The sequence below is a fragment of the Armigeres subalbatus genome, unplaced genomic scaffold, assembly GCF_024139115.2.
Source record: "Armigeres subalbatus isolate Guangzhou_Male unplaced genomic scaffold, GZ_Asu_2 Contig1310, whole genome shotgun sequence".
In the NCBI taxonomy this organism is placed as follows: Eukaryota; Metazoa; Arthropoda; class Insecta; order Diptera; family Culicidae; genus Armigeres; species Armigeres subalbatus.
Genome location: NW_026942078.1, coordinates 975591 through 1001522, shown reverse-complemented (window position 1 = coordinate 1001522; position 25932 = coordinate 975591). Strand labels below are relative to the sequence as shown.

Below are 25932 nucleotides of genomic sequence, written 5' to 3'. Positions count from 1 at the left end.
CTTAAATCTATGGATTTTTGCCAATAAAAATGTGTGGATTTTTGGTAGTGTAACATTTTTCGTTCAGGGTATATTTTTATCCGGGCTGTTGGCTGCTATAAAACCGGACATGCAGTCCCCTCGCCCATAAAAAAATATTTAAAAGATGTGGCAACCCTGCAGGGTCGACCGGCATCTCCTTTTCTTTATTTTGTTTTGGTTTCCTTTTTCGTCTTTCACATTCTGATGTCAAACTTCGTATCTTTTGCTACTGTCGTTGTTGCTCATCTTCGTTCTTTTATCACAATAATGCTGTCCAATGAGCAGCTCGAAGTAGCTCGAAGTTGTTCCTGTCACGCTCATGCCCGTTTGTTGACAAAAAAGAACGAGCAGGACGGGAACAACTTCGAGCTACTTCGAGTTGCTCATTGGACAGCACTAATCTTTGCATCGAAAAAAGAAAACTGCGGGAGTGCTGACACGTATTCTTCCTGTAATCAAGAAACTGAGCTAAATTTGCGATATATCGTTAAAAAACGCGTCGAAAGCATAATGGTTCCCTTGTGATCTACCGGTTCCCGCTGGAGTTTCGGTTGGTTTATCGCGTAAAAGTGTTTAATATTAAAATACTGAAAGTTCCATCAAAGTGACGGCAGTGCAAAACGCTGTGTCCGATTAGGAATAAGAAGAAACAAGGGCTTCGCTGCCGAGTCGAAATGGATAATGCGTATCTTGGGATTGTTTTGATTGCGCTGTCCTCAGTGTTGGCGGCAAACGGCCAAGCCTTGATAAATTCCGGAGGTCCGCAGATGGTAAAACTGCTGGATGAACCCAGCTGCCCACGGTTGGCGGAACTCTGCCCAAATGTTGCCAAAGGGATGGAGGACCTGAAGGCTCTCGAGTGTGTGCAAAATTTTTCGCAGGAACAAGTGGATTCCCTGTCTGATGATTGTCAGCATTTGATTTGGAGTCACACGTTGATCCTGATGGATGATAAGAACATCCAGCGGTTGGTGCAGAAAGGTAAACAAAAGCAATATTTACGTTTTAGTTTTAAGTTTTAATCTTTTTACCTTCTAGGTTGCCCCAAACATTACGATAAGTTTCCATGCACCACTCAACAAAATCCAGGTCAATTTCTGGCATGCGTGATCGATCATCGTGATCTCGTCGAAGGATACGGCTGTCGAGAATTCATTCAACGGCTGGAATACGTGGCCTTCTCCGATTACCGGTTGATCGGTCCTTTCCTGAAGGATTGCACCCGAGACATTGAAACCCTAAATTGCGGAAGGATCAGCAACGATAACCGCAAAGTTTCCCAAGGCGAAACCATATCCTGCTTGCAAAATCAGCTGGAACGTCTAAACGGTGAATGCAAGAAGGGAGTGCTGCATCTGTCGGAAATTCAGTCCGATGATGTGAAACTGGATCGACAACTATTCCTGTCCTGCACCGTTGATGCTATCCGGTTCTGTCCATCGATCCCGCCAGGATCTCAAATGGTTTTGCAATGTTTGATGAAAAACCGAAACGATGCCTCCATGACCGAGCATTGTCAGAAGCAACTTATGCGAAAAGAAAAGCTGATTGCTCACGACTACAAAATCAGCAAGGGGCTTACCAGGGCTTGCAAGGAAGACATCAAGTTGCATCATTGTCGGCGCGGCGTTTCTGATGATAAAGATGTCCGGTTGGCACAAATTTTACTCTGTTTGGAAGCGATTCAAAAAAATAATACCAAGTTGAGTCAGGATTGCGTTGTGGAAATTAATGACCACCGAAGAATGCTGATGGAGGATTACAAACTGTCGCCGGAAATTTTGACCGGTTGTGCTGATGACATCGACAAGTTCTGTAGCAATCTGGACGCAGGAGGTAAAACGATTCACTGCTTGATGGAGCATGCCCGACCTAAGAAGAAGAAGGAACGTCGCGTGACGGAAGTTTGCCAGAGAGCTTTGGAGACGTTGGTCAAGGTAGCAGACGTTGGGGAAGATTGGCGCGTTGATCCGGTACTGCGAAAAGCTTGCAAATCTGTTGTAGATGTGGCCTGTTCCGAAACGAAGGGAGGCGATGCTCGAGTCATGTCTTGTCTGATGGAAAAAATCGGAACCAATTTTATGAAGGAAGAATGTGAAAGCGCGCTTTTGGAGATTCAATACTTTGTCGCCAGGGATTTCAAGCTGGATCCACAGCTTTATAGGTAATTTATTTCGGATTATTTGTTTAGAACTGCACCTCCCAAACTTTGATATTTTCATGTAACATAATAAATTTTATATTTAATTTATTTTAGAAACTGTAAAGACGATGCGATTCGATTCTGCAAAGCAAAAAAGACATGGGCTGACCTCGAAACCGGACAGATGGATCCGGAACGAGGACCACTGATCTTACCCTGTTTGCATCGCTACGCGTATCACCCGGAGAAAGATATGCAACTCAAGCAGGAGTGTTTCCAAGAGGTCAAACGCGTCATGCGTCAACGAGCTCGCTCAGTAGATCTGATCCCCGAAGTCGAGGATGAATGCATCGATGATTTAGCTTACTTTTGCTTCGATAAAACCGGCAAAGGCGAAGAAATGCTCTGTCTGCAGGAGAATTTGGAGAAACTGCAGCCAAAGTGCAAAGATGCGGTGAGCAGTTTCACCGAAGAGGAAGCCGCACACATTGAGCTAAACCCGGTTATTATGACCGTGTGCGGCGATGCCATGCAGCGGCATTGCTCGGAAATTCTGAAAACCGGCAAAGACGAAGGCGACATGATGGAATGCTTGATCTCGTACAAAAATGATGCCGACTTGCGAAACGACGTCAAGTGCCGAGCGGCGATCGAACACTTCCAAATTATTACGCTGAAGAACTACCATTTCACATACAAATTCAAGGAAGCTTGTCGCCCTTACGTGGCGCGGTTCTGTCCACAGAGTAACACCAAGTTCGACGTGGTTGCCTGTCTTAGCGAGGTGATGCGGAATGACACCATCAAGGGCTCGAAGCACTCAATCCCGAAGGAGTGCCGACAGCAAGTACGGGCTCAGCTCTACCAGCAACGTGAAAACATCGACTTCGATCCGAAACTGAAGACCGCTTGCCGGGATGAGATCAACACCTTATGCTTCAACGTTCCGCACGGATCCGGCCAGGTGAATAGGAACAATGCAAGTGTGATTTGTCTTCTGATTCATTTGACGCATTTATTTGTTAACACATCGTTTGAGGATAGTTTGTGATTTACTATCACCCACTGTCCTCGACGCTTCATTATCTAAAAAGCACGAAATACCCTGAATTTGTCTTTTGATTAATTATCAATCAATTTCTTTAGGTTCTGGAATGCCTCCAAACGCAGCACGGCAAGCTGGGCGAACAGTGCCAGCACATGCTGTTCTCTATTAAAAAATCCGAACTGACCGACAGTTCCACAGACTACGTCCTGCTGAGCACGTGCAAGGACATGATCCATCAGTACTGCCGCGATGCGGAACCTACGGCCGTGTTGGGGTGTCTGAAAATTCACAAGGACGAAAACCTGTTCGACGGTCGGTGCCATCTGGTGGTGGTCAATCGGATGATCGAACAGAATCTCGACTATCGATTCAATCCGTTGTTGCAGAATGCCTGCGCGCAGGATATCGCAGACCACTGTACGGACATTGTCGCTAGTGCAAAGATCAATGAGGAACTGAACGGAAAGGTAATCGGCTGCTTAAAGGTCAAGTTCAGGGACGGAAAGTTACACGCGAATTGCGAGAAACAGATGACGGAGGTTCTGCACGAGCAAGCGCTGAACTACAAGCTGAATCCGTTGCTGCAGAGCGTTTGCAAGGACGAGATTCAGGTTCTGTGTAGCTCATCGCTGGGGGAAGGTGGTGCTGCTGAGGAAGATCACGGCATGGTTGAAGAATGTCTAAAACAGGCCTTCCTTAAGACACAGATTATTAATCCGGCTTGCAAAGTGGAAGTGGCGGAATTGATCCAGGAGGGCAAGGCCGACATTTATGCGGATCCTATGCTACAGCGGGCATGCGCCGTGGATTTACTCAAGTATTGTTCCAATGTGCAGAGCGGTAATGGAAGATGTAAGTAACTGTTTTATACCATTGAACTATCGAGATAGCAGATAAAAATGTGGGGAAGTTTTAGATGCAAATAGAGTGCAACATCTATCAGCGAAATGGAAAGATTGAATAAGTAACGCTTATAATATTGATCATCAGAAAAAATCACTAGTTTTGCATTTCCTTGTTTCTGCTTGCGAAAAATAATGGACCTCCTCCTGGTCAGGTACTTATATCGGTCAGATAAGTTAGATAGCTGATAGACTATCTGTAGTAACAATTACTTATAGTTTTACATTGTACGCATTGTCAATGGCCTTTTTATTGGAACAGATGCTGAACTAGAATCAGGGTGTCTACTACCTGGAAAAACGGGGATTTTCTCATCACCTGCAAAATACCTGGAATTCTCAGGGAATTCCTGACATAATCAGGGAAATTTCAATACCCGGTGATAATTCGGGACCGATTTGCGATTTGGGCGTAACTTATTTTGTAAACAAGCATTGTTCTGTTTATTCCGTAGAGTGCAAGCATTTTACTCCAAAACAAATTCCCTTACCTGCTAGAGGAAAGGCTATTCTGTCGGATGCATACCATGGTTTTGTCAGGAAATGCTTACTTGATCAGGAAATCGCCTTCCAATGTTTGTTTACAAAATAAGTTACGCCCAAATCGCAAATCATTCCCGAATTGTTGAAGTACAAAGCAACTCATTGATCATAGTAGGCAACCTGTTACACTGTTCATTGACATACGTATTTGTAGAAAATAAATCATTCCTGAATTACACTTCAAACAGTAAAGACGTGTTTGGTCATTTGTCTGCTCAATTACCAATAGGTTATGGGCCCAGAAGTACTCATTGAAGAGGATAACTCAATTCAATCTGTGAAATCGTTACCAGCTATTCCGAGAGATTCGAGTACCATGAGTGATCTCAAGACGTCTTTCAAGAAGCTTGGTGATTCCAACTATGCGGTATGGAAATTTCGAATGGAGCTTTTACTGATTCAAGAGGACCTGTTGAGCGTCGTCAATGAACAGAAGCCTCAAAATCCGCCTGCAGATTGGATCACGAAAGATGCGAAGGCACGTGCACTCATTGGGCTCTCAGTTGAAGATGGGCAACTTTCGCATGTTATTCGAGCATCGTCGAGTAAGGAGATGTGGGACGCATTACGAACTTACCATGAACGGTCATCTTTGGCGAGCAAGGTCCATGTTCTTCGCAAGCTATGTTCCCAGAGGCTGTTGGAAGGAGGAAGCATGTCTGAACATTTGAACGAGATAACCTGCCTAACCAACCGGCTGATTGCTATGGGAGAAGAGCTGAAGGAACACTGGATAGTGGCCATGATTTTATCAAGCTTACCGGAATCGTATGGAAGTCTCATTACGGCGTTGGAGAGTCGACCAGAAGCGGATCTAACCTTGGAGTATGTGAAAGGTAAGCTCCTTGATGAATGGAAGCGACGTGAAGAAAACCAATCGATGGAAAAGGTGTTACGAACTGGTGGAGATGAGACAAACAAACTATCCATGAAACAGAAGGTAACCTGCCATTATTGTGGAATAGAAGGTCATTTTCGTCGGGATTGTAGAAAGTTCATCAATGACAAGAGAAAGCAGCAGAAGCCCAGAGATCAAAAGGTAAAGCTAGCAGTGAATGATGAAATCGAAATGTGTTTGGCGGCTGGTGAGCACACTGGTGACGCATTGTGGTTATTGGACTCTGGCGCAACTTCTCATATGACGAATGATGTACGTTTGCTGGATAGATTGGATGCTTCGCGGAGAACTAGTATTAGTTTGGCGGATGGAAATAAAGTTCAAGGAACTGGCGTTGGTACAGGTGTATTCCGAGGCGTTAATGATGAAGGCAAAGCAGTTAAGGTTCAACTATCTGATGTCTATCATGTACCAGCGCTTTCTGGAAGTTTATTAAGTGTTAGCAAAATAACCGATGAAGGATTCAAAGTTATATTCAACCAAACAATGTGCAAGATAGTGAAGAATGATGTGGTTTACCTGATAGGAGAGCGGCGAGGCAGTTTATATCATTTGAAGCCTGGACCCGAAATAGTATTGGTTACTGTGGCCGACCATTCCCAACAATGTATTCATTTGTGGCATCGCCGGTTAGGACACCGGAACGCGGAGACCATCTGTGGCACGTGCTGTGAAGGAAAACAAAGCCGTATTTCATTCCCGAAAGAATCTGAAAGCAGAACAGTGGTCGTGGGTGACTTGATTCATATGGACTTGTGTTGACCATTCGAAGAGTGTACACCGAGCGGAAACCGATTTTGTCTGGTGATCATTGATGATTTCTCCCGTTATACTGAAGTATACTTGATGAGATGCAAATCAGAAACTTTTATCAAGATCCAAGAGTATGTTAGTTTAATGGAAAATCAATTTGGAAGAAAACCAAGAATCATGCGGGCAGACGGTGCAGGAGAATTCACCAACAGTAAATCAAGTAACCATAAAGAGGAATGGAAGATGGCAATGATGGAAGAAATTAATTCAATTGAAGAAAACAACACATGGAAGTTAGTTGATCTACCTGATAAAAGAAAAGCGATTGGCGTCAAATGGGTCTACAAAATAAAAAAAAGATTCTAATGGACAGATTTCAAGATTTAAGGCAAGACTGGTAGCAAAAGGATATAGCCAACAATATGGCGTTGATTATGACGAAATGACCGGGGCAAATCCCCGGTTGTACGTCAAACAACTTTTCGTACTTTATTGGCAATTGCTGCAAAAAGAGGAATGTCTGTACGCCAATACGACATCAAGACTGCGTTCTTGAACGGCATCCTTGAGGAGGAGATTTATATGCAGCAACCTCCTGGATTTGTGGTTAAAGGAAGCAAACATAAAGTCTATCGATTATACAAAAGCTTATATGGATTAAAACAGGCTGCTAAAGCAACAGCTCAACTCAGTACTAGAACAACAAGGTTTCAAGCGTTGTGAATCTGATCCATGTTTGTATACGAAGCTAAGAGGAGGAAAGCATTGTTATGTTCTAGTCTATGTGGATGACATTTTGATTGCAAGCGAGGACAACAATCTAATCGTTGAAACAAAAAAGCATTACAAAACAGATTTGCGCTTACATCACTGGGAGAAATCCACTGGTATTTGGGAATGGAAGTCAAGCAAAATAAGGATGGAGATTTCTTCATATGCCAAGAACGCTACATCGAGCAGATTGCAAACTCATCCGGATTAATAGAAGCTAAACCATCAAAAATACCCTTAGACCCAGGATATTACAAGCATGAATCAAATGATTGTCTTCCAGATAACAAAGAATATCAAAAACTTATGGGCCAGTTACTGTATGTATCAGTTAATACCAGACCAGATATCTCTGCAGCTGTGTCCATTTTAAGCAGAAAAACTAGTTGTCCGAATAAAGATGATTGGGTAGAACTTAAACGGGTTGCTCGTTACCTGATGACAACCAAACACTTATGGCTACGACTGAGCAATACGAAGAAGAATGAAGAATTACTGGGATATTGTGATGCTGATTGGGCTGAATGCCGAGATGATAGAAAGTCCAATAGCGGTTTCCTGATGAAATACAACGGAGGAACAATTACTTGGGCATGTTGCAAGCAAACGTGTGTGTCGCTCTCAACGGCTGAAGCAGACTTCGTAGAGCTATCAGAATCTGTTCAAGAAACAATGTGGTTGAAACGGTTACTGCACGATCTTGGCGAACATCCAGCTATCCCTGTGATTTATGAAAATAATCAAAGTGCCCTGAAAATGCTTGAAAATGAAAAATTCAGTAACAGGACAAAACACATTGATACCCGGTATCATTACGCAAGGGATATGAAAATGAAACAAGAAGTCAGTTTTATCTACTGCTGTACCGAAAAAATGATTGCAGGTCTTCTCACGAAACCTCTTGGAGCGGTCCGTTTGGAAAAACTGAGAACTATGTCTGGAGTCGAGATCATGCGTTGAGAAGGAGTGTTGAAGTACAAAGCAACTCATTGATCATAGTAGGCAACCTGTTACACTGTTCATTGACATACGTATAATTTGTAGAAAATAAATCATTCCTGAATTACACTTCAAACAGTAAAGACGTGTTTGGTCATTTGTCTGCTCAATTACCAATAATAATGAGTGAAATTCTCTCAAAAGATGAAAAAAATCCTTAAAAATATTTGAATAAATATACCAATCAAATCTATTGAAAATGTAGTGAACGTTAATGGATCGTTGTTCCGCAAAAAACGTTTTGCCATCTTCTAAAGAATTCCTGGAGAATTTCCGAAGCTAAGCTGAAATCGGGAAATCAATTAGGGATTGCTTTGTAAATTCTTTTGAGTATTCCTTCGGAAATTCTTTAGGAATATATTAAAAAATACTAAATTAGTTAGGATTTTTCAAAGCAATTCCTGGACGAACTTCCGAAGGAATTTCGGGATCAGTTTTCCAAGGAATTATTCAAAGAAATCACTAAAAGAGTGTCATAAGAATGATTTTCCAAAAAAATCTGGAGGAATTTCCAAAATAAAAACCGAAAAGAATTCCCGGAGGAATTTCAAAACGAATTTCCGGACGATTTTCGTATGGTTTCTTTAAGAAATTTGAAAGGGAACCTTAAAGGGTTTTTAAAAAAAAGTGTAGAGTTATTTGTGAAGGATTTTTGCTAAAGGAATTCTTGAAAAAAATAGCCGAAGTATTTTTCAAAGGAGTTTCTGAAGGTATTATCGAAGTATTTCCAAAGAATTATTAAAAGCAAAATTTTCAGACGGTTTTGGCAGGTTTTGTTCTATTATTGGACGGGGGGAGGGGGTTTAAGTCGACCGCATTCTATGAAATTTGGCCACAATATTTTTTGAGATGCAATAAATGTTTGGGCCAAATTTGAGCATAATCAGTCATAAAAAAAACCCGGCCAATAATAGAACAAAACCTGCCAAAGCCGTCATTACCCCTACTTCTGACTGAATTCCTAAAAAATCCCAAAGAATTTCAAAAAAAAGAAGTATCCGTAGCATTTTCACAGTAAAGAAGGTTTTTACAGTAAAGCATTAATAGAACGCTAGTGGCGCTGTAACCATTGAAATTGTTCTGCCAAAATATGCTTCAATAAGCTTAATAGCCTATTCAGGTTACGATTAGATTATTTATCGTATTGAATATCGTGTTAAAGCGGAGAAAGAAAATTGCAGGTAGGGGTGATCGGGGAAATATGGGCCACCTAAGAAAATCGTTCCAAAAAGCGCTGAAAGGCCACCATTCAATTGCAGTTGACTCAAACTAGAGAGTGTTACCTTTCATATTACGTCGATGAATGATGAAAAATACGTTTGGAAATTGTTGGAATGAAATTTTGAAAATGTATTGATTTCAATGTGTGTTCCCGACTATACGGGGCAATATGAGCCACCATGTGGGGCAGTATGGGCCACCCATCCAAAACGTTTTTTTGGGATAGAAAAGTGTCGTAATATGGAAGAATATGATATATAAAATAAAATAAAATTAATAAACCGCCCACCAGCGACCCGAACCGATTTGCCACTCTTCACCGTTTGAACAGCCACATTTCAATTGGTCAATAGTCATTTTTTTCTGTTTCGATCGCAGTAATGCGGTGTTGTAATTTATCCGTAATGAATCTAACATAGATGATAATATTCTTGTATTCGGCAACTAAAATTTAAACTTGTTCGCATATTAAGGCCTAATATCTTGCTCTGTTCAGGTATGCCCATATTGCCCCATAGATAGTGGTTTTGGAAAACAAAAGTTTTATGATAAATTCAGATTTGTATCAGTACAAACATGTGTGCACAATATTCAATTATAATAGATCTTTTGCTTGTGCTGCATTTCTGACCTGTATTTTAATTAGTTTTGTGGCAAAACTAATTTATAAACTTTATTTATAAACTGCGGTTTTCATGTTGAGGCATACGTGGAGCATTCTTTAAAAGATCATATAACTTTCACATAATAAAACTTGTCAATTAGCTCAAATTGAGGGTGGCTCATATTGCCCCGTATGTTCCTATTGCCCCTACTGCCCCTATGGGGATGGCATCAGGTTGTTGTTTATCATGATATTTATAATCATAAATGGCGTAATCTGAATAGGCTATAACTTGACCGTTTGACACTTATAGTACCGAGCAAACTAGATGTTGGTCACAAACTAGAATAAACTTGATGCTGGTCACACGAATAGGTATAATGACGTTAGGCATAAAGGATGTTAAGGATAAAATGCCTCAAAAACAGAGTTTGTTTGTTTTCTGATCTTTGGATCAACTAGGTTCGAGCTCAATGACAGACAAAGGAAAAAAAAGTATTCTATAAAGGTATTTCCGAGAGATTTTCACAAGACATTTTCGATCAAACACCTATAAAGGAATTTAAAAAAAATCGTAAAGGAATCGCCAAATGCATCTCTAAAGGAATTTCCGAAACAATTCCCCATTTTTTCCAAATTTTCAGCAAAGAAATATTCAAATTAAATCCTGGAGGAAGTTCTGAAGCAATTCTTAAAATTCGGAGGATTTCCCGATGGAATCTATGGAGAAATTTTCAAAGGAATACCTGGAGGAAATTCTTAAGTAATTTGCTACATTGTTTCGTGAAGCCACCAAAATATTCATTAAAATAATATTTTTCGCAATATTTACTTTTTTGAATTGATTATTGCTAAAATCTATATATGGCACGTTTGTTTCCGTCTGGAAATTAATGTAAAACACCTGGAAAAATCAGGGAATTTTGTTTTTACAGATGAGTAGACACCCTGTTGATGATGCTTTCGTAACTCGTTGATGAATGTTACACAGACAAACAGACGTAACAGTTTGAACATTTTTCAGAAAAATCCATCGCCCAACTCCTCTGCCACCATCTTGCGAGCATGTTGCACGAAACAATGTTTCGTATGACATTGTCACCAGAAGGCGCTGGAGTGAAATGTCAAACTCGAAGGATTACGACGCTAGCGCCTCTAGTTGTGAAACGCGCAATCGATCAAATTCAAATTGGTCGTTGAAGTCATGGTCGATGGAAATTTCTCTAGTGTTACGCCTTTCTCTGCTTTGTTCTCTCCGAGGCAGCCAAGTTGGTTGCGACGAGACGGACGCAATGAGAAAACAATTGTGCAATAAAATCCTATTCGACTAAATGCTGATGTCATATTAGAAATTTGGAGACAGTACTCGTCGATAGCAAATCCTTCCGCACGCGATGGCATATGAGCAAGTCAAACCACCTTCCTTTTGCCAGTGGAGATATATCAGCTTCCACACTGATATTCTTCCTCCCCTTCATTACGGGAGCTTGGCAGAAGGAAGGTCGTGTGATATGTGCCATCACAAATATTGCCCTCCGCTCGCTTTCAAATCGACTTCTATAAAAATTCTTCATGCCTGCCGTATCCTAACGGAACTATCAATTCTATACTTTCACCTCTAATTCTATCATGAACATGTACGTCCAAGTTTGGAAGATGATATTAGCATTTCCATATCATTGTAAATCGTTTAACTTCACGTAGAAGTAACACACACGAAATCATTATTTTAGTATTAACTTTCTCTTAAAACTAAATCAAATTGACAAGCAATTCTACTCATTTTCTACATTTTCATCGAGAGCAAAATCATCATCAAGTTGTTCAACATCATCCATTAATTCGTCTAGTGCATTGTCTTCAGTGTTTACATTTTCAGAGCTGTAAAGATCTTCGAATACTAAAAGTGATTTTACAACATCTGGATATTCATGTGATACTTTCTTTCGCATTCTGCTACCTAGATTTATTGAACTTATCAAAGGATCAGATGAGTTCATAGCTCGAATAAAGACGTCATGTAGATTATCAACTCGTGACCTTTTCCTAGCATGATGGGTACGACATTTTTTTAATAGTTTATGTTGGCATTCTGCTGCTTCTTCAGCTAACATGCCAAGAGGAGCCGGTGAATGGATTATTATGCTTCCAGCGTGAGCGAGTACTTTATGCACTGTTGCTGGAATTTTATACCAATCATACAATTTAATATATCGCCGATATGTTTCTTTACAATAGTCATCCATTTTTTTAGGATTGATCGAATCTTGGCAATTGAAATCTAACAATAAGATCTTCGTCAATGTCCAAAACTTTGGAAAGTAATTCAGGATTTGAAAATGCTTTTCGACACACGTTTCCTGTTGTGCTGGTCCCTGCTCCACCTGCCCTGGGTTGATCAACTCGTACTCCGAATGCTTCGTACAGTTTTTCAGTAACGAGTTTTCCGATCTTCCACTTTTTAATTTCCATCCTGTAGGAAATATGTAATAAACACTAAAAAAATCGCATCCAAGCGTGCAGTGGAGATATGCCGTAATGAAGAGCGTCTTCGTTCGATTCGTATCCTGCTTCAAGCTACTGTAAAGTAAAAAATAATGTTATCTTTATGTCACTTAAAATTTGATTAAAAAAGTATTACCTTTATATCACTCATTACATTTGGAGTAGCTCCACAAATTGGACAGTTGGACATGGAAGAAGTATCGGTTACATAATTAAGAACTTTGCCGTCGATCATACTCATAACGAAAATAAAATCAACCAAAACAAATTCGTCATTCGATAATTGGATTTTTACTGGGACAAGCTCACTTATTTGATTTTCAATATATCTCTTGGTGTTAAGTACCATCTCTTTAGATTCTTTTATAAACTCCAACATAATTGGCCTACAGAACCGAATGCTTTGGGGTGTTAAGTTATGCCACAAAATGCTTTTCTTGTTGTTCTGATAATAAAGTTGTATAGGAGTTGTCGTCACTGAAAAGACGTCACTGTCATCCTTTTGATTTGGCATTGATAGCGCTTGGTGGTATTGTGAATAGCCTGTAGAACCATCCATACCCCAGCTGCTTGAAAGCACTAGCTCTGTGTAATCGTTGGTATTCATTTGTTGGACGATTTCCGCATCAATGATCTTGATGATTCTTTCTGCTGTATGGTTCATGAGTGCCTGTAATTTGACCTGAAAAGAAAGAAACATTTAAAGTTGGTGTACTAGAAAAACACGTGGATATTTATATCTACCTGAATTTTTGATGGTGACTCTTCGATTGACTCGGCTAAAGGGGAGCAAACTTTTTTCATGCTCTTGATTACATGGTAGCTCGGAAACCTTGATGGGTTCTTTTTCACTGTTTGCTCATATGCATATTTGGTAAAATCGCAGTCTAAAAAATATTCGAATGCCTCTTCAGTTGACATCATTCCATGTGAATCTTTGAGAGTCGTAAACATTTTAGATGCACTTTCACGATTTTTGATAACATGGCCAATCAAATTTACCATATTTGAATCGCCATGTCTATATGCAATTTTTCTTGTGGCCATTAAATAACTGCACAATGTACCCGTTGTTAGCGTTAAAGCCGAAAACAAACTCATGATTTGAAAATGTTTCCCCCGTTCTTTTTAATGCAAGTAGGTAGATAATATTTATTAGGAAAATAAATATACCTGAGTATAGTTGGTACAAATTGTAAAATGGCACATGAACAGAGAATTATAAACAAGGGTATCGTGAAACCATTGAAAACTGTTTAGTCCAGTTGGGTAGATCAAGTTTCTATATGGAATGATAATTTTCGGTTTGTTTTTACCCATTTTCACAAAAATAATAATAAAGTGGGTAACATTTTCAAGACTAAATTTGACATTTAACAGTTCCACATTTAAAGCAGTATTTGATTTGTACGATTTTTTTTTTGTTTGCCGGAGAAATTCCTGCAGGAACTTCCGGAGAAATTCCTGGAGAAACTTCTGGTGGAATTCTTGGAGAACTTCCTGAGGGATTCCTGGAGGAACTTCCTGGGGATTTCCTGGAGGAACTTCCGGAGAAATTCCTGCAGGACCTTCCGGAGAAATATTCCTGGGGAAACTTCCTGAGGAATTCCTGGAGGAAGCTCTGGACGAACTTCTAGATGAATTTCAGGAGGAGGAACTTCCGGAGGAACTTTCGGAGCAATTCCTGAAGCAAATTTCAGAGCATTTCCAGGTGGAATTTGTGGAAGAATTTTGTAAAATTTCTATTGCTTTAAATATGCTCACGTCGACGCGCCGCCGCCGCCGATTAATAACGGCGTGATGCTACCACACCGCCGCCGCTGGCTGAAAATGATCTATCACGCCGCCGTCAACAAATTTTCAATCGACGCACAAATCTATTAATAACTGTGGAAGTGCTTAATGAACACCAAACAGCGAGGCGGCAATGTCCCAGTGGGGGTTATAATGCCAAAGAAGAAGAAGAAGTTCTGACAGAATTTTTGGCAAATGAGAAAATTTTAATTAATTTTAATCGAGACGAGCCAGCCTCGGGCTGAAAGTCTCGATAATGAAGAATAAAAAAAATTTTTTAATTATTTTGAGAATATTATTTTTAATCCAGAATAATTGTCTAACTTTTTACATAGAAAATAAAAAAATTGAAAATTCTTATATTGCAATATTGGATGAAAAATGCTGTGGTGGAGTGGTGAAAAATCGGCATGAATTAACAATCTTGAAAAGGAAAGTAACTTTCCTTGTAACTTTAAACTGTTTAATATTTTAACACACTATGAAAGATCGATTTGGAAATGTTTTTGAACAGTGAAAATACAAATTTGGGTCTTAGATAATTAAAGAAAATCATCAATAAAATTCTGAAGCAATACCAAAGGGATTCTACAAGTCATTCCAAGAAGAAATTGGGCTTCTACTTTTTTTGTTCTTTAAAAAGTTATATTGGAAATTCTTGAATTGATTGATTGTATTTATTGAAATCCTGGGCTGGCTAGTCCTTATTGTGGATTCTAATTCCTTGGATTCCGCATGTGACAAAACTGGGATTAATGCATACTGAACGAAGAGCTTCCTATAGTCATCCCTCTATCCAGCCCTCATATCCAAGATATAGCAATAACCAAAGCAAAGTACATTAACGCGTTCTGCCAGAACCATAACACAACTGTAATCCGGTGATAAGTCAAGCCATGGAAAAATATTTCTCTGCCTTTTTATCATCTTTAACACGATGAATGATTTCTTTTGCTCAAATTTTATTAGATAAGTTGGAAATAAATAATAAATAATACATAATTTTCAGTGCTCAAATGCTTGGAAGTTATCCTACAGGATGAATCCAAAGCACTGGACGACGAGTGCAAAAGTACGCTAACAAAACGGATGGAAATGTTCCGCAACGCCGCAGTGGTAAGCCAAAAAACGCGCATATTTGGAATAAAACACCCAACCGAATGACACTCTTCCACAGGTGGTACCGCAAGCGGAAAACCTCAGCCAGTTGTACACCCAGGTGGTGGATTCGCCCTCGAAGCACTACTTCCTGCTGGTGCTGTTCGGCTGCGTAAGTATAGTCTTCATTTCCGGGCTGCTGTGTGGACGCGTGTCGCGGCGGACAATTGCCCTCAAGAACAAATAGTCACGGTGGTGCCGATCGTTTTGGCGTCGGAATGCCGCTAAACCGTTGCTGGTCGCTTATTTGTAAATTCAGAATTTATGTTTTTCGGCTCCTGCTCTTGCAAGCGGTTGATAGGCCAATATTATTGAATTCAAAACGGACAAGCTGTGAGGTCTAATACAGTACAGATTGGCGATTAGCTAATCCAGGTCTGCCGTTGAATTTTGCGTGTCTGTGTTAATAGGACTTCGTACGAATATAGTTTTAAAACGATTGAAAAGTCGATCTGCTACGTTTTACGGTACGGATTTTTTTTTTCTGTGTGAACTGAATGATTATTTCTTGGTTGTCCTTCCTGGAATTTCGGCCCTGCCTATGATGTCATTTGTAAAATATTAGTTAGATGTGAGATTTGTTTTCACACGTTTTAGTAATAGGCATGAAATTCTGTTCCTATCCTTTCTAATGTAGCACCCTCCCCACCTCCCCGACTAATCCACTACTGGTTTACACTACCTAGGTATGAAAATTGAGAAAAAAAATGAAGCAAAACCTTTGCAACTAAAATTGAACTAATAAAGTAATCAGAGAGCAACTAATAAGCCGATGGCAACAGTATAGAAGACATTTTTATAAGTAGTTTAACTTTACATATATAACATCGTAAGGATCAATAATGAGATGAAGGCGAAGTAAAGAGCGAAACGTGTTAGTTCGTTTGTTGTCCGAAATCCACCTGTGCCACAGTATTCGTAGTAGTAGGCAGACTGTGGTGCTTGGCTCTTGTATGAACAATGACTCTATGACTTCTCATAGAAGTTACGTGCGTGTTACGTGTTCCGGAAGAAAAAGCGCCAGCAAAAAGTTCTATGAGAAGTTGAACCATTCACGTAAGGGCCACGTGCCACAGCCTGATATGTGTAAGGACATAAACGGGAACCTTCTTACGAACGAGAGTGACGTGATCCAAAGTTGGCGGCAGCACTACGAAGAACACTTGAATGGCGATGTGGGAGACGAGGATGGCGGTATGCTGATGAACCTGGGAGAACGCGCGCAGGACATAATTTTACCGGCTCCGGATCTCCAGGAAATCCTGGAGGAGATTGGCCGGCTGAAGAACAACAAAGCCCCTGGGGTTGACCAACTACCAGGAGAGCTATTTAAACACGGTGCACAGTGGGACGGATTGAAAAAAAGACGGTCAAAAGTACAAATATGACTTAAAATGAGAACAAATGGGTTTATTATACTTACTGTGATGAAATTTTATCATTTCCAACTACATTCATAACGATTGTTGTGATTGTAGCATTCAGTACATATACATACATTTTCATGTATTTTACGTAATTTTCAAATGCCTCGGAAAAAAACCTGCGGGCCCTGGCGGGCCCTAAATTTGGTTTAATTTGAAAATATATATTTTCAGCGCTGGGTAATGATGGGTAAATTGTTTTCTGACCACATGAAAACACCACGAAATGAGTAAATTTCGAAATAAGCCCAAATTCAACTCCATAAGCCATGGGTGAATATTTCATGAAATTGTGATACAATGAATGCAATTGATAGTTGATTATGTTATCTTTGAAGATGTATTGAGTTTGAAATGATTGAATAACAAATTTAAAAAATATTGCAAAGATATCATACTTAATATTTATATACAGCAACCGTTCGCTAACTGGGCTAAAACACCAGCCCAGTTACCGAACGCCGCTTTTTAACTGGGTTGACGAGGGAATTTGCGATGCATTGTTGTGATCGTGTTTACATGAAGACTAAAGAATATACCATTCAGAATCCCCTCGTCACCGAGTCTTTGTTGTTGTTTTTTGACGGATAACTGCTTTTTAACTGGGCTTTGGCCCAGTTAGCGAATGCCCAGTTAAAAAACAGTCCAGTTAAAAGGCGCCTAGTTAGCGAACTGTTGCTGTATTATCAATGGTGTTAAAAACAGTTTTCATGCCAACTTCAAAGGTACCCCAATGGGCTAAGTATCGTCAAATTGACTCAACCAAAGTAATTTACAATCTTTTATAACCTGTATAATGCGAGAAAAATATTAAAAAAAATAGAATACATCATTTTGAAAAATGACCTTTTGACCCTCTTTCAAAGGAGTAGATGGAAGGTGTCGTGTGTCCCATCTACAAAAAGGGCGATAAGCTGGATTGTAGCAACTACCGCGCAATCACATCGCTAAACGCCGCCTACAAGGTACTCCCTCAAATTGTATGCCGTCGACTAGCACCAATTGCAAGGGAGTTTGTATGGCAGTACCAGGCGGGTTTTATGGGCGAACGCTCCACCACGGACCAGGTGTTCGCCATTCGCCAAGTACTGCAGAAATGCCGCGAATATAACGTGCCCACACATCATCTATTCATCGACTTCAAAGCCGCATATGATGCAATCGATCGGGACCAGCTATGGCAGCTGATGCACGAACGAACATGGATTTCCGGATAAACTGACACGGTTGATCAAAGCGACGATGGATCGGGTGATGTGCGTAGTTTGAGTTTCAAGGGCATACTCGAGTCCCTTCGAAACCCGCAGAGGGCTATGGCAAGGTGATGGTCTTTCGTGTCTGCTGTTCAACATCGCTTTGGAAGGGGTAATACGAAGAGCAGGGATTAACACGAGTGGTACAATTTTCAATAAGTCCGTCCAGCTATTTGGCTTCGCCGACGACATAGATATTATGGCACGTAACTTTGAGAGGATGGAGGAAGCCTACATCATACTGAAAAGCGAAGCTAAACGGATTGGACTAGTCATCAACACGTCGAAGACGTACATGATAGGAAGAGGTTCAAGAGAAGACAATGTGAGCCACCCACCACGAGTTTCTATCGGTGGTGACGAAATCGAGGTGGTTGAAGAATTCGTGTACTTGGGCTTACTGGTGACCGCCGATAACGATACCGGCAGAGAAATTCGGAGACGCATAGTGGCTGGAAATCGTACGTACTTTGGACTTCGCAAGACGCTCCGATCGAATAGAGTTCGCCGCCATACCAAACTGACAATCTACAAAACGCTCATTAGACCGGTAGTCCTCTGCGGACACGAGACCTGGACGATGCTCGTGGAGGCCCAACGCGCACTTGGAGTTTTCGAAATGATAAAATGTAACATGTGACATTTATGAGTCCAACGGCAGAATTAGTGTTTATACAAATCGCCTTAAACGACCAATTGATATGAAATATGTTTGTCTAAAAATGAACACACTTTTTGAAACAATGCAAACTTGTTCTCTTGTGCTTTTCTCGATACATTTCTTATTATATACGAGAATGGCATCATCATCGCTAGGTGGATTAATCAGAGTTTTGCCTTCTTTCGTATGGGACTAATATGTGATCATAGGCAGTGTAGAGGGAAACACGTATCGTTAATAACAATACCGCATTAACCCTTTCCTTCCCATGGTAGCTGTAGAGCTCCATCAAATTTTGCACCTTCCAACATTCATCGAATTATTTCAACAACAAAAAGCAGTATTTTACACAACTTTATGGTTTCATTAGGCTACAAATATAATCAATTTTGTGTAAAAATAGTGAAACTATTGGAAATAATCAAGTAACTATTGATTTACAATCACAAATTGTTTTTTTCATTTTCCACTAATTTTAGCTATGCCAAACAACTTTTGTTCTAGCATTTTTTTCATAGGCGATTCCTTCCTATTAAAATCTTTGGAAAAAGTCGTGTGAAAGAGAGGGTTAATAGACTAGAGAGCAATGGATACAATTTCGAAACTTTGAAATAAAAAAAACAGAGCTAAGTACAAATGTTGCTTTATTGTCCTTCGCTATTCGCTCCGTAGCTAATTACTATCTACTATGAAGTACGACAATCAAGTACAATACATCCAACGGTAAATACTTTGAGTATGTTAAGTAGCAAAATCTTTGAAATCTGTGTTTTTGATACATATAACTATAAGTTGAAAATACTAAAACTTTTAACTACAACAAAAGCAACCCCTATTTGGCCATAATCATTATGCCATTTCAACGGCCATTGCCACTCCCATTCCGCCACCAACACAGAGCGAAGCCACGCCCTTTTTGCCACCGGTCCGTTTCAATGCGTACAGTAAAGTAACCAGCACACGGCAGCCTGTGTATGAGAAAAAGTCCAAATTACACCAAGAACCTGCATTAACCGATGACATTTACACTCACCGGAAGCACCGATCGGATGTCCAAGCGCGATGGCTCCACCTCCGACGTTCACCTTTTCTGGGTTCACTCCAAGACCCTTGTTGACGGCCAACGATTGAGCTGCGAATGCTTCGTTAAGTTCGAACAGATCGACGTCGTCCAGCTTCCATCCGGCTTTGTCCAACTGTTAGTCCAAGAATTAGATTTGATCACAGCTAGTTGCGATTCGATACTATACTTACAACTTTCTGCACGGCACTGATCGGGCCGGCACCCATGACCTTTGGGCAGATTCCCGTCTGACTGAACGCCACAATCTTTGCCAGTGGTTTCGCACTACGCTTCTGGACTTCTTCGCCGGACATCAGCAGAACCGCCGCCGCTGAATCGTTAATGCCGGAAGCATTTCCCGGCGTCACCGTACCATCCTTGATGAAACAGGGTTTCAGCTTGGCCAAGCTCTCCACAGTTGTTCCGTGCTTTGGGAATTCATCCTTATCGAAGGTGATGGTTTCCTTGCGGCTTGGGACCGACACGGCCACAATTTCGTCGTTGAAGTATCCCTTGCTCTGCGACTCCTCTGTCAACTGTTGGCTCTTAGTGGCGAAGGCGTCCTGCTGTTCACGAGTGATCTCGAACTCCTTTGCCAAATTTTCCGCAGTAACACCCATGTGCAAATCGTAGATCGCATCCGTCAAACCGTCGCTCAGCATGGTGTCCACCATCTTGGCTTCGCCCATTTTGGTGCCACTACGCAGATGCAGCACATGAGGCGCTTTCGACATGGACTCCTGTCCACCGGCTACGACCACGTTGGCATCACCGGAACGAATCGCTTGGTAGCCCAGGGCCACCGTTTTAAGTCCGGAGCCGCATAGCATGTTGATTAGAAAGGCTGGCACTTCCTTCGGGATGCCGGCCTTGAGGGAGGCTTGCCGAGCGGGGTTTTGTCCCTGTCCGGCAGAAAGAGCCTGGCCGAGGATAACTTCATCCACATCGGCCGGCGGAACGTTGGCGCGGTTGAGGACCTCTTTCACAGCAACCGCTCCTAGGTCTGCAGCGGTTAGGGATGATAAGGTACCGAGGAAGTTTCCTGGAAAATAGAAAGGAATTTATTAACTTAAAGTTATGCTTAGAGGATGAACATTTATTTTGGTCGTTTTGATGACGACTTCTTTCTAGTCATATGCAGTTGAGATGTTTAATCATGAAAGGTTTTAAATTTTCCTGTTTATTAAAAGTAACACAAGATAACAATCGTGCAATAAATGATAAGTAAAGCCATGCAATTTTAGATTATAGATTTAAAGCTGAGAAACAAGTAATTTGCCAGACTTTTATCTGATAGATTTGCAGCCACGAGCTAACCGATAACTACCCCACATGAACAGCTTACCATTCTAATGCAAGTCATATCATGTGAAAAACAACATTAAAAAAGCTAGCTGTCAAGTCAAATGGCCGAATAGCTATTTATTTCGCGAATATTTCTTCTATCGTTACTATGTCTGAAACGCGATTTGTGTAATTGCATAACATGTGATAGATTTAGTTCGAAAAATGTATTGGAGGGTAATCACTTCCTCCGGTATGGGGTTTGATCCCACAAAACCAGTACGCTTGATAGGTGCTTTCTCTACTAAGCTACGAAGGACCAGTTTAGTACTTTCCAAACTAGTCTTAAACGGTTGTTTACATTCCACTGAAAAGAGCTTAAAATATTTTTTCTACGAAGGACCTTTATCGTCCTCGGCAGCTCAGAAGGCCATTGATCAGGAATATAAAATCCCAGATGTGAATTAATCTAGCGGTGATGGCGATGATACCTTTGTCGTACATCGTAAAATGTATTGAAAAAATCACATAAGAAAGGCAGTTTAGGGGAATAAATCACATTAATTCTATCATTTTGCATTAATTTTTAATTTCTTCATTTTGAATTTTTTTTTCAAGACCCATCCCCAAAATACACCCCCCCCCCCCGTGGATTATTCCATAACTCCAAAATGCAATGTCCGATCGGATCAATTTTCAATAGCAAACAATGGGACTGCATGCCCCGTCGTATGCAACTTGTTGCGAGTAAATCGGGCAGTGCTTTCAAAAAGTGTCTACAAAATTTGTACATACACACACAAACATACAGACATCACCTCGGTTCGTCGAGATGAGTCGATCGGTATATAACAATATGGGTCTCCGGGCTTTATCTAAAGTTTATTTTTGGAGTAACCCTATTGCTTTTCGGTACAACTGTGTTGTACAAGAAATGCAAAAATTATGAAAATTCAATTTGATTCTAGACTTCTCAATAGCATGAAACTAAGTGATGAAACCTTACTAAACGGGTTTGTAAAGTTGATTCTATAACATCGCATCGGCATTTTTATGTAAATGTTTTGAAAAGACTGATGGACATTCCTAATGCAAATTGTGAATACCCAATTCAAATGTAAAAAAAATCTTATCTAACATCCGATTATTTGACTTTCAAATATGCATCCACAGAAACTCCATTATGAATAATTATTTATACATCGAAAGAACGTTTTCAAATTACGTACAGATAGTTCGAGATAATATATTAACATATTCATATCTATTCATACACATATGAAAGGATTTGAATCTGCCATACACAAAATGTGTAGGTATGTAGTTGCAGATGGAAATAATATTGTCAAATTTTTAATCTTTACGTATTCTATGGACGGAGTCAAACGGAAAACCAACGCAATATGCCAACACACAAACGCACATGTTACGATTGCAACACAGAGTGAAAGTTTTATCAACAACATCAAACAGCTGATGATGATTCAGCATCTCTTAAGAGCAAACAAAACACATAACGGGAGGAACGGTCCCTTTAAATTCGATTGTCACGATTCCAATTGGAATAGATATTTACCGATCGGTGTTCTGGCGGCCGAAACGATGTACACTTCTCCTGGCGACGTCATCGTTGCGCTCGTGTCGCTGCTGCCTGGTGGAATGCACTTTCACTCTCTTTCACTCGCGTTGATTATAACACCCGCGCACTATCTGGTGTCGTCGAATTTGTGAATGAATCACCGTTGCAATTTTTTCTATTATGAATGAAAGGTGCGTAAAATGGAATCGACTGCTTACAACACCCGACACGTTGATTGCTGAACTTGGACTGAAAGAAGAAGCACACAATGAATCTGTTTTGTGGCCTTCGTCTTGTCCTGTTGGATACGAGCGATGAGTGAGGTGCGAGGTTCAACCCAGCTATAAAAAAGAGCCGCAAACCGTTGATGCGGTTGTGAAACTTTTTACGCTGAAACGGGTTTTCTTTAGCTCGCTCTGTCCCTTTCTTGAACGTCAATGCATGTCTTTGTTTTGCTTGTCTAGGGCCATTCATAGAAAATGAGAGGAAATTCTCGCTTTGCATTGGAAACGAGCCCGCCGGGGCTGTGGTATCAATTAATCCAGAATAATAAATTTATAACGCTTTTATACCGAAGTTGGATTTTTCTCCAGATACAGGCAACTTTCCCAACTTCGGAAGTAGTGCGCTGGATTCGCCTGAAGATGCGCCAAATAACGCATCAATTAGTTTGACAAATAAAACTTCGGAAGAAAGTTCGGTTCGGAATTCTCGACTTCCGAATTCTAACTTGGTGCTACGCCGACAATTATTATATTTTTATTATTTACAGGCTACTGTTATGCTATTTTTTAGCCCATCGCCAAATATACAAATTTACCGTTCTTCGTACAGTTACAAATATATCATGGACATAGTTAATATCGTAACCCATTAACATTAAGTTCTTCGAACAATACATATTTATGGTAAAATGTTGTAGTTAAACAACTATTTAAGTTTTAACAAATTTAATAAATAATGTCTTGCTTGGTTGACAGCTGAATACATAATGAACTATTTTATACTTCTACGTCATCAGGCATGCTATGATATTAATATTTCAAATCCTAGCTTGCTATGATGGTAATATCTCCTTTTTTTAATTGGCTAGATAATATAATCTTGATATTTTCTAGGTGGTCGAATGATCCTTGTTGGCCTCGGAGTCCTTAATTGTTCGGGCTGATTTGTTGTTGAGATGTTTGCGTCTTCTTCAAAAGATTCAAAGAACTCTTCGCCTACTGAGCTATCCTGGTTGTTAAAGGCAACATCAAAAACTGGTTCAGATGGCTCAACTTCCAATGGTGGATGTTGTTGAATCGGGGTTAGCAGCTGAATAGGTACATTTTTCTTGCGGAGTCCAAAATCACTCACAAGGATGTCAAACGGAGTTAATGGTTCTTCAGGCTATACTGTATCTTCTTTGGTAGCTTCGAATAGTGGATGAAGTTGGTTTACGTGCGAACGAATCAGTTGCCTCCTTCCTGCTTGCTGATTTGAAAGAACATTGTAGTTTACAGCACCGATTGCTTCGATAATAGTGCCTGGAACCCATTTCCACTTGCTTGGAGTAGAATACACCTTTGCATAAACCTTTGCACCTGCTGAAAACTTCTTGTGAGGCTTATTCAACTGGGAGCAGGTACGGTTTGGTTTTGGTCGTAATAAATCCAGTGTGGTTCGCATAGTACGGCCCAACATTTCTTGAGCAGGAGAATTTCCGTTCAGTATAGCACTGGTGCAGTACGGATGTGTATAATTCCAAGCTGGTCACACATGTGCTTAAATTCACTGCTTGTAAATTGTGTTCCATTATCGGACACGACTGTCTCTGGTATACCGAATCTTGCAAAAATTTCCTTGAGGAAGCGAATGGTGGTTTGTGTAGTGGTTGATCGCGTTTGGAAGATTTCAGGTTATTTTGAATAAGAATCTACCACTACCAAATAGAACATTCCATCCAACGGTCCAGCGTAGTCCATGTGAATGCGTTTCCAGGGACCTTCTGCTCGAGGCCATGGCTGTGGTTGGAAATGCGGTAATGACTTGGCAGCGCTTGCACAGATACTGCATCGACGAACAAAGTCTTGAATATCTATGTCAATCTTTGACCAGAAAACAACGCTCCGAGCAATAGCTTTCATCCTTTCGATTCCTTGATGTTCCCGATGAATCTGCTTTAGAATTCGCTGACTATACAAATCTGGAACGACGACACGATCTTCCATCATAATGCAGCCATTTACGATAGACAAAGACTCGCGTCGCAAATAGAAAGATTGAAGCTGTGATGAAATACTGTTTTTACAGCGTGGCCAACCATTTTCAATATGAATCTTGATCTGCTGCAAAATTGGATCCTTACTGGTGGTGGCCTTGAGCATCTCGAAATTTACTGGAAGCGATTCTAAGTTTCCAAGCAAACTGTCGTTGATTTCCTCTTCCAGATTGATGGCTGCGATGACGTATTCCTCTTCAGGCTTTTGATGGTTTGAAATTAGCCTCGAAAGAACATCTGCATATCCGAAATTTTTCGTTGAGACATATTCCACGTCAAAATCGTACCCCAGAAGTGACAGGGCCCATCTTTGCAGTCGATTCGCTGTATGAAGTGGAATTCCTTTTTTAGATCCAAACACTTTAACAAGCGGTTGATGGTCGGTTTGAAGTTTGAATCTTCTTCCCAACAGCATACGACGAAACTTAGTTACAGCAAATACTAACGCGAGCGCTTATAGTATACTTATAGTATAACTTGGCCATAGTTTTGCTCTGCTGCTGACAGCGTTCTTGATGCATGAGCAATTGCTTTCAGTTATTCATCAGGAAAACGATGTAAAATAACTGCGCTTATACCAGTTCTTGAAACGTCGCCGGCTACAATCAATTCTAAAGAAGGATTGTAATGGGTAAGCAGTAAGTCTGATTGTAAAACCTTCTTGATGTTATCGAAAGCTTCCTGACATTGTAGAGTCCAAATGAATTTGTTTTCTTTTTTAAGCAACTCGTCCAGCGGCCTTCGAATTCGTTGAATTTCTCGTACAAATTTACCATAAAAATTAGCGGCACCGAGAAAAGAACGTAACGTGCTTGAATCCGTTGGTCGTTTCATTTCGGCAATAGCTGCTTCTGGATATAGCTTTTTGGCAATAGCTGGTAATAGCTTTTTCTGGATCGGGCTTGATACCGTCTGCATTGACGATGATGCCAAGAAATTTGATTTCCGGCTGGTAGAACTTGCATTTCTCCGGACGAATACTGAATCCATATTCCTTCATGCGTGTGAAAAGTGCTTCAAGAATACGATCGTGCCCTTCTTTCGTGTC

The 25932-nt window shown here is 40.5% G+C and overlaps 3 protein-coding genes across 4 annotated transcripts; 1 reads left to right on the top strand and 2 right to left on the bottom strand.

Annotated features, from left to right (window-relative positions):
• The first annotated feature begins 409 nt into the window (after positions 1-409).
• LOC134202642 (Golgi apparatus protein 1-like) lies at positions 410-16231 on the top strand. Of its 2 annotated transcripts, none has more exons than XM_062677658.1 (6): positions 410-1002; positions 1060-2185; positions 2279-3128; positions 3311-4064; positions 15212-15318; positions 15380-16231. In XM_062677658.1, the coding sequence occupies exons 1-6, from the start codon at positions 696-698 to the stop codon at positions 15545-15547; spliced, it is 3312 nt and encodes a 1103-aa protein (XP_062533642.1). In that variant the 5' UTR covers positions 410-695; the 3' UTR covers positions 15548-16231. The 2 variants fall into 2 exon arrangements, with proteins under 2 accessions (XP_062533642.1, XP_062533641.1); XM_062677657.1 differs by having other exon boundaries at positions 2279-3143.
• Positions 12352-13614, bottom strand: LOC134202636 (uncharacterized). Its single transcript, XM_062677654.1, has 3 exons — positions 13153-13614; positions 12545-13090; positions 12352-12483 (listed from the first exon to the last, which is right to left on the bottom strand). The coding sequence occupies exons 1-3, from the start codon at positions 13507-13509 to the stop codon at positions 12481-12483; spliced, it is 906 nt and encodes a 301-aa protein (XP_062533638.1). The 5' UTR covers positions 13510-13614; the 3' UTR covers positions 12352-12480.
• Positions 16232-19325: 3094 nt separating the features above from the next.
• On the bottom strand, positions 19326-23017 carry LOC134202644 (acetyl-CoA acetyltransferase, cytosolic-like). The gene is made up of 4 exons (XM_062677659.1): positions 22622-23017; positions 19953-20803; positions 19732-19894; positions 19326-19666 (listed from the first exon to the last, which is right to left on the bottom strand). Exons 1-4 carry the CDS (start codon positions 22671-22673, stop codon positions 19548-19550), a joined length of 1185 nt encoding a protein of 394 aa, XP_062533643.1. The 5' UTR covers positions 22674-23017; the 3' UTR covers positions 19326-19547.
• Between the last annotated feature and the right edge of the window lie 2915 nt (positions 23018-25932).